Source organism: Staurois parvus, unplaced genomic scaffold (assembly GCF_062004578.1).
Source record: "Staurois parvus isolate SC_StPar_1 unplaced genomic scaffold, SC_StPar_1.0 ptg000855l, whole genome shotgun sequence".
Taxonomy (NCBI): domain Eukaryota; kingdom Metazoa; phylum Chordata; class Amphibia; order Anura; family Ranidae; genus Staurois; species Staurois parvus.
In genome coordinates this window covers 685,934-694,820 of record NW_028318651.1, presented here as the reverse complement: position 1 = coordinate 694,820, position 8,887 = coordinate 685,934, and the positions used below count along the sequence as shown (strand labels likewise).

The 8,887-nt window shown below is 48.2% G+C and overlaps 1 protein-coding gene across 1 annotated transcript in view; it reads right to left on the bottom strand.

The window, feature by feature from the left end:
• Window positions 1–23: 23 nt before the first annotated feature.
• EPB41L5 (erythrocyte membrane protein band 4.1 like 5) overlaps window positions 24–8,887 on the bottom strand; it is a 72,201-nt gene continuing 63,337 nt past the window's right edge. The window contains exons 11-15 of the mRNA XM_089655604.1: window positions 6,941–7,010; window positions 6,658–6,827; window positions 1,496–1,602; window positions 724–745; window positions 24–533 (exon numbers count right to left, since the gene is read on the bottom strand). Of these exons, the coding sequence (XP_089511730.1) occupies window positions 449–533; window positions 724–745; window positions 1,496–1,602; window positions 6,658–6,827; window positions 6,941–7,010 (454 nt within the window). The 3' untranslated portion in view covers window positions 24–448. The remainder of the gene's footprint in view (window positions 534–723; window positions 746–1,495; window positions 1,603–6,657; window positions 6,828–6,940; window positions 7,011–8,887) is intronic.

Sequence of the window (8,887 nt, the reverse complement as noted above, 5' to 3'; positions counted from 1 at the left end):
TGTACCATGTGACCTCTGTGATCATTAACAGATTTCACACGTAGTAAGCAATGATAACAGAAGTGACATCTTGCTTTCTACTCTGCATGTGATCACTGATTGGCCAATCAGTGATCACTTGATCGGGACCTCACACAGAAGTCCCATCCGACGGTGTTCCACTGTGTCCGGAGCACTGGATCACGGTGCTGTGCGCTCCCAGGGAGTGCGCACAAGCAGGGGGCGGGGAGGCCGTTTATTAACATTCAACCCGACCCTGCACTGCCACCGTCCGGCCGTTTATATACATGGGCCGGAGGGGAGGTGGTTAAGATCCTTGAGTTAGCTGGTGTCGCTGATCCCAATATAACCATGTAGCGGTCTATCCCTGGTCTTGCACCTTTATATTTAAATCTTCAACTTCCAGTTGCTACATAATGACACAGAAATGGATACATTCCATCGCCGACTACAGTAGTAACATTGTATCACCAGAGAGGCGCCATACCTGCTGTGATCCATTGGTCTGGATGGCAGGATCATTCCTTAAGGCACTGCAGGGGAAAACAGAGAGTTAAACAGCAGATCAGCCAATAAAAGAGGGGCTTCCACCCTTTGCCTAGCATAGAGGCAGCTAGACTCATTCACCACAAGTTCACACCCCTCCCCATCCTCCAACTCTGGCTCACCAAAGTGATCCCCCCCCCCCCCCACCACCACCTCCCATTATAGACTTTCACTTACTTGGTAAAATCATGTCTTCCTCCTGGTCCCATATAATTGAAGGCAATGGAAAAAGAAAAAAAAAAAGTCAAATTTTTGCCAGATATTTTCAAATGTTCCATATTGGTAGATGAAACCTAATCATGGGACATCTTTACCATGTCATGAATATTGATCATCTAGAGCAACCTTTTCACCCCAGAGGAACCCTTTAAATAATTGTCAGGTCTTAGGATATCCCTGCTAAAAATGATTGTATCTATAGCTAGCAGTACATTACCATGATCAATAAATACCATGCTCCATGTAACCATAGAATCAAGGGCCTCCCTTGCACTGACGGCAGAAATGGACCTCCTAAAATTTCTTGCCAGTGGAACAAGGGACGGTCCTCACAATGGTTGACACTTGGGAAGAAGTATGTCCTTTACGTTCGTCATGAAGCCCCTTAGCAACCTTTGGAGGAACCCGATTGAGAAAGCCTGAGCTACGGGGACATTTTAAGGGTGAGACCACCCTTTCCTTTTACATTTTACTATTCATTGCCCGAAGTCTTATAATATTATCCCTCTGAAATAAAATATATGGACACTCTGACCATCGGTAAGGAGCCATAATTCCTTCATATACAGCTAAAAAAAAAAAAAAAATATTAGGACGGGAAGTGACAAAAAATTCTCACGAGCGAGAGAGAGAGCGAGAGATTTTCAACTCTTTCCTACTCGATCCAAAAAATATATTATTGTTTGGAGTTGTTCTTTACTAATCGGAGGACTAAAGAAAATGATCTCACCTCTGTTCATCAGAGTTCTCCTTGAGTAGCGCTTGCTGGGTCTGCGCTCGAAAGATGCCGATCGCCGCGGTTTGCTGGACTTCGTCGTCTGGTATTCCGTCTTCCCGCTACGCAGAGACACGGAACAGTTAAGAAATTGGATGCGCAAAGTTTATCTAAAGATTTGTTGCTTTGTCAGGGAATGGTTAGAGGTTGGGAAAGGATTTTTTTGTTTTCTTTTTATGGTTCTCCTGCTTAGGAGATTGTTTGGTTCCAGTCTTGGAGACACAACAGGAAGCTAGAGAAATCCCTTCAGACTGTTGTCATCGAAACTGGTGTCCCCATTGGAAGAATCTCTCTGAAAACAATTGTAAAAATGCAGATTTCCCAATAATTGCAGTATAATTACACTGTATGTTGAAATGCATTTTTATTACAAAATATATTAAGAAAATTTTAAAAAATACATTTTCAAATATACTGTAGGTCTTCAAATATATTTTTAATCTACATTTTTGGAATGCATTTACAAATATATGTTAAAATTACTTACTTTTTAATATATTAAAAAAAAATCTGAATATATTTAAAAATATATATATATATTTCATATATTTTGTAACATATAATATAAAAAATGCAATTCAACATGCAGTGTATATATATATATATATATATATATATATATATATATATATATATATATATATATATATATATATATATATATATATATATATATATATATATATATATATATCCCCGGTGGGAGTCAGTCCCAGCTGATAGTCATTGCCGTCTCTGGCCTCGGGAGGAGAGCGGAGATACAAGAGGAGTCAGCAGGTGACACGTGTTACACAGTAGGGGGCAGCACAGAGCTTAGCCAGTGGAATCCTTCCATACATGACAGTTTATTATTACAGGTACTTACATATCGCCCTCAATTTACTAGTGCTTTACAAGAATTATACACACACACACACACACACACACACACACACATGCACACACGCACGCACGCACTGCATGTTGAAATGTGTTTTTTATATATTACAGAATATATGAAAAATATACATTTTTTAAATATATTCTTCAGATTTTTTAACATATAAAAAAAAAAAGTCATTTTAACATATTTTTACATAGATTTATAAATGCATTCTAAAAATGTAGATTTTTAAAGACATACAGTATATTTGAAAATGGATTTTTACAAATATTTTGTAATAAAAATGCATACATCAATTTGACATATATTTGGAATACTATAATTTTGGCCATATTCAATTATATACACACACACATATATATATATATATACACACACACACACACACACACACATATATATATACACACACACACACACACACATATATATATACACACACACACACTTTTTTTTGGGGGGGGGGGGGGGAGAATATTTTTAAAATATACTTAAAATATGTTTTTCTTCCGTGTGGGAAATGCTTGATATTATTGAGTAATCGCTAATGCACATATAGTAAACATAAGAGAGGGCTCCACCATCTAAGTGCAGATATTTATTTATAGATATAAAACAATAAAACCCATGTATGGACTGTTTGCATTCAGTAAATGATCAGCAGATCGATAAACCTCCGTGCAGAGTTCATCCAGAAGCAGCAGGGAATGGCAGAATTTGGCAGGGAGACGGCTGATATATGCAGTGCTGGATAGTAAGTGGCAGTTGGGGAACCATGCTGGCTGTAGGAGATGCAGCAGAGGACTCCGCATGCCTGGACTCCATGGATATTGTCACATGTTTCTGTTGATGGGCAAGGCTACGCATTTCGGGGCTGTACCCACCCCTTTGTCAAGTCAAATGGGGATCTCCATTTGGACAAACTCTCCATGGAGGTTCACTACTGACATGCTGACCATTTACCAAATGCAGTGAACACATGTATGTTTCTATATCTATTAATCAATGGCTGCACTTTGATGTAAACAAAAGAGAGAGGGCGCCACCATCTGACTACCTCCGATCAATCACCTTTAGGTCTGGACCTGGGCGCACTCAGAGCTGTAAACGGACACAAGTCAGTTGCATGGAGCTTCCGATCAGTTCAGTCTTTCAGCCCATGTTAAAGGGGTGTTACCTCTGCCAAATTGTAGGAATAAAGGCCCCTTTCAGATGGGGGCAGAGCCAATAGCGGATCTGTTTGCTCAGCATGGGGGGGCGGGGAATCTGTCCACTGATCCCCACTGAGCAAGCAGATGACCGGTCTGTGTCTGCTCCACTGCTGCAGAGCGGACACAGACACGGCTTGCTTCCTCCTATGGGGCGGTTGGATGGAAATGGACCGCCTGTCCGGTTTCACCCAATTATCATCCGATCGCCTAGACGGATGGGAATCAGATCGCCATCCGTCTGTTTTTGGCATACGGGATCAGATCGGACGTCGGCGGGTGACACCCTCCAGTCCATAGAGGTCTATGGAAGGTCCGATTGGATCCGCCTGAAAAACTGGCAGACCCGATTGGACCGTCAGTGTGAAAGGGGCCTTAGTTGTTTTTGCCGCTGTTTGAGGTACGGGTAGGCAGCCTGAGAGCCGCAGGACTACAAGTCCCATCATGCCTCTAAAAGTCATAGCTGGAACTGTCAGTTTAGTAATCTTTGCAATGCCTCATGGGAAATGTAGTTCCACAACAGCTAGAGAGGCAAAGGTTGCCTACCCCTGAGGGAAGGGGGAAAAGCAGGGGGGGGGGTTCTCCCCAATGGGAGGGCACAGAGGGGAAAAAAAAAAAAAAAACTGATGGGTTTTAACCATTTCCTACTCCTTCCAAAAAGAAAAAAAAAATTTTGACTTTCAATAAATTTTAGGTGCGACAGCCCTATCAGGGGCGGACTGACCATTTGGAAACTCTGGCAATGCCCGAGGGCCCGGGGTCAGTAGGGGGCCCCATGAGATGCCCCTGGTACCTTTCTCATAGGCTTTTTTGAGTTTGGGTAAGGACAGGGGCCCCATGATCCCCTATTGCCCGCGGGCCCCATGAGCTGTCAGTTCGCCCCTGCGCCCTATACTGTACTATAGATTGATGGATCATTAGGGCACTCCAGATTCACCCATACATCAAAAGCAGAGATGCACTTACAGAGGAAAACATAAAAGGGCGCAGCCAAGTGTAGTATAAAAGTGCTTTCATTGCATACAAAGATAGTAAAAACTGGCCGCTCACAAACAGGAAGCACCATGGGGCACATCAAATATTTTGATAAAGGCCATTTGGTTTCCTCTTTGTTGAGATGCAGATTTTTATACAAAAGCCCTTTTTTTATTATTATTATACAGGATTTATGGCGCCAACAGTTTGCTCAGCGCTTTACATTATAACGGGAGACAATACAGGAACAATACAGTTCAATACAAGAGGGATAGGAGGACCCTGATCCTGGGAGCTTACAATCTAAGAAGGATGGGAGGGTCCTGATCCTGAGAGCTTACAATCTAAGAGGGATGGGAGGGTCCTGATCCTGGGAGCTGACAATCTAAGAGGGATAGGAGGGCCCTGATCCTGGGAGCTGACAATCTAAGAGGGATGGGAGGGTCCTGATCCTGGGAGCTTACAATCTAAGAGGGATGGGAGGGTCCTGATCCTGGGAGCTTACAATCTAAGAGGGATAGGAGGACCCTGATCCTGGGAGCTTACAATCTAAGAGGGATGGGAGGGTCCTGATCCTGGGAGCTTACAATCTAAGAGGGATGGGAGGGTCCTGATCCTGGGAGCTGACAATCTAAGAGGGATGGGAGGTCCTGATCCTGGGTGCTGACAATCTAAGAGGGATGGGAGGACCTGATCCTGGGAGCTTACAATCTAAGAGGGATAGGAGGACCCTGATCCTGGGAGCTTACAATCTAAGAGGGATGGGAGGACCCTGATCCTGGGAGCTTACAATCTAAGAGGGATAGGAGGGCCTGATCCTGGGAGCTTACAATCTAAGAGGGATGGGAGGACCTGATCCTGGGAGCTGACAATCTAAGAGGGATGGGAGGTCCTGATCCTGGGAGCTTACAATCTAAGAGGGATGGGAGGACCTGATCCTGGGAGCTGACAATCTAAGAGGGATGGGAGGACCCTGATCCTGGGAGCTGACAATCCAAGAGGGATGGGAGGCCCTGATCCTGGGAGCTTACAATCTAAGAGGGATGGGAGGCCCTGATCCTGGGAGCTTACAATCTAAGAGGGATGGAGGACCTGATCCTGGGAGCTGACAATCTAAGAGGGATGGGAGGTCCTGATCCTGGGAGCTTATAATCTAGGAGGGATGGGAGGGTCCTGATCCTGGGAGCTTACAATCTAGGAGGGATGGGAGGGTCCTGATCCTGGGAGCTTACAATCTAAGAGGGATGGGAGGGCCCTGATTCTGGGAGCTGACAATCTAAGAGGGATGGGAGGGTCCTGATCCTGGGAGCTTACAATCTAAGAGGGATGGGAGGGTCCTGATCCTGGGAGCTTACAATCTAAGAGGGATGGGAGGGTCCTGATCCTGGGAGCTTACAATCTAAGAGGGATGGGAGGGTCCTGATCCTGGGAGCTTACAATCTAAGAGGGATGGGAGGACCCTGATCCTGGGAGCTGACAATCTAAGAGGGATGGGAGGACCTGATCCTGGGAGCTTACAATCTAAGAGGGATGGGAGGACCCTGATCCTGGGAGCTGACAATCTAAGAGGGATGGGAGGTCCTGATCCTGGGAGCTTACAATCTAAGAGGGAGGGGAGGGCCCTGATCCTGGGAGCTTACAATCTAAGAGGGATAGGAGGGCCCTGATCCTGGGAGCTTACAATCTAAGAGGGATGGGAGGGTCCTGATCCTGGGAGCTTACAATCTAAGACCTTTTTTTTACTACACTTAGCTGCGCCCTTTATGTTTGTTTGTTCAATTATTGCAGTTGAAGGTTTCCCAGTCTTCTGAGCTCTGCCCATCTAATCTCTCCTGGCTAGTTTATTTCCTATTTATTCATTGTGGCTCTTCACTGCCCCCCCCCCCCATTGTATAATATTTGTGGGGTTGTTCTGGTGACCATTGTTTGCTGCCCTCGGTTGTACATATTTGTTCAGGGGGGGATGGGGGGTGAAGCACAATTCATCATTTGTACTACAGTCCCACTTTCCCCACCAATGTGCACCCGGCCTTCCCGCGTCACCCCCTCACCTGTATCTGAACCGAGAGCCCAGCCTGATGAAGCCAGAGCGGCTGGAGCTCTTCTGGACCGGGCCCCGGAGGCGGAAGAAGGCGTGGTGCTCCACGGCGCACTTCCACAGGTGCTTACAGGCCTTCGGGTGGTCCATCTTAAACACAAACGTGTGTTCCTGCTCCTTGCCCTACAAAAGGAAAAAAAATAAATCAAAGAGCGATTTTTCATCCCAGATTACACCAGACACACGGACAAGTTCTTGAGCACCCGTTACTTCTGCAAAGAGCACCTGTCTCTCACCTGATCGTCATCCTCAACCACCACCAGGGTCAGTTTTGTCTTCCTGAAGTCCAGGCGGGTGATCTTTGGCCTGGAAAGGTAACAAGTAAGCACATCATCAGTACGCAGGAGCTGGGAGCGGGTGACATGCACCGTGTTCATTCTGTGCTGCTCACTTCAGCGGAATGCACTTATATGGTTCTTATTTTGTTTTAGATACAGGAGAGTGGTCACCTTAAACCTACAAAAAATATATTAGGATTTTCTTTTCTAAGAGTGTTGTTCCCTTTTATACAAAAAGATGAATTGCCTATTTTGTGCTGCAGCACCTGCAGTTTTCTGGCCTAGACAAGAATTAATGTGTGTCCAGCTGCCTCCACAATTTCACTCAGAAACGCACGATTTTGCGCATGCACAGATGTGCCGCAGTTGTCTTAAAAAAAAAAACAAAAAAGAACATAAAATCAGAGAACCTCAAAGTTTGATTTTTTTTTTTTTTTTGGGGGGGGGGGGTGGCAAAATGGACACGCATGGCAGGTGACAGAGGAAGGAGAATCAGGTGAGGCACTCCTGAGGGTGGTACAGGAGAGAGGAGTAATCTCCGGAGACAAACTCGCAGCACAGGAGCCGTTATGTGTGCAGCAGGGGATCCATGAGAGGCTGTGGGCTGCTGGATGGTGTCAGACGGTCCCTCCCGGTCCTCATCATGGCTTCAGCGGATGTCATTCTGTGAGCTGTGCAGCGAGTGCTGGAACAACTCTCTCTCTCGCTCCCCCACCCCCAATCAAATTTAGCTGCTGAAGGCTGCTTAGAGATCAGTTGTAGCTGCTGGGGTCTATTGTTGCTGGGGTGGCATTCTTTTTGGGGGGACCAATTGTTGTCCGGGGGGGGGGGGGCTGGCAGGATATATTTTTCTGCTTTTCTGGTTATTAAAAAATTCTATACAAATGATACTTGGCTCTGTATTCTCTGAAAGGAGAGGTACTGGGAGGTACGTAGGGGTTGGAACCACTGGACGGTGCTCGGAGGTGGGTGGGGGGGGTGCAAGCACTGGACGGCGCTCGGAGGTGGGTGGGGGGGGTGCAAGCACTGGACGGCGCTCGGAGGCGGGTAAGGGGGTGGAACCACTGGACGGTGCTCGGAGGCGGGTGGGGGGGTGCAACCACTGGACGGCGCTCGGAGGCGGGTGGGGGGGTGCAACCACTGGACGGCGCTCGGAGGTGGGTGGGGGGGTGCAACCACTGGACGGCGCTCGGAGGTGGGTGGGGGGGTGCAACCACTGGACGGCGCTCGGAGGTGGGTGGGGGGGTGCAACCACTGGACGGCGCTCGGAGGTGGCTAAGGGGGTGCAACCACTGGACGGCGCTCGGAGGTGGCTAAGGAGGTGGAACCACTGGACGGCGCTCGGAGGTGGGTAAGGAGGTGGAACCACTGGACGGCGCTCGGAGGTGGGTGGGGGGGTGGAACCACTGGACGGCGGCGCTCGGAGGTGGGTAAGGGGGTGCAACCACTGGACGGCGCTCGGAGGTGGGTGGGGGGGGGTGCAACCACTGGACGGCGCTCGGAGGTGGGTGGGGGGGTGCAACCACTGGACGGCGCTCGGAAGTGGGTGGGGGGGGTGCAACCACTGGACGGCGCTCGGAGGTGGGTGGGGGGGTGCAACCACTGGACGGCGCTCGGAGGTGGGTGGGGGGGGTGCAACCACTGGACGGCGCTCGGAGGTGGGGGGGGGTGGAACCAGTGGAAGGTGCTCGGAGGTGGGTGGGGGGTGGAACCACTGGACGGTGCTCGGAGGTGGAACCACTGGACGGTGCTCGGAGGTGGGTGGGGGGGTGGAACCACTGGACGGTGCTCGGAGGTGGGTGGGGGGGTGGAACCACTGGACGGTGCTCGGAGGTGGGTGGGGGGTGGAACCACTGGACGGTGCTCGGAGGTGGGTGGGGGGTGGAACCACTGGACGGTGCTCGG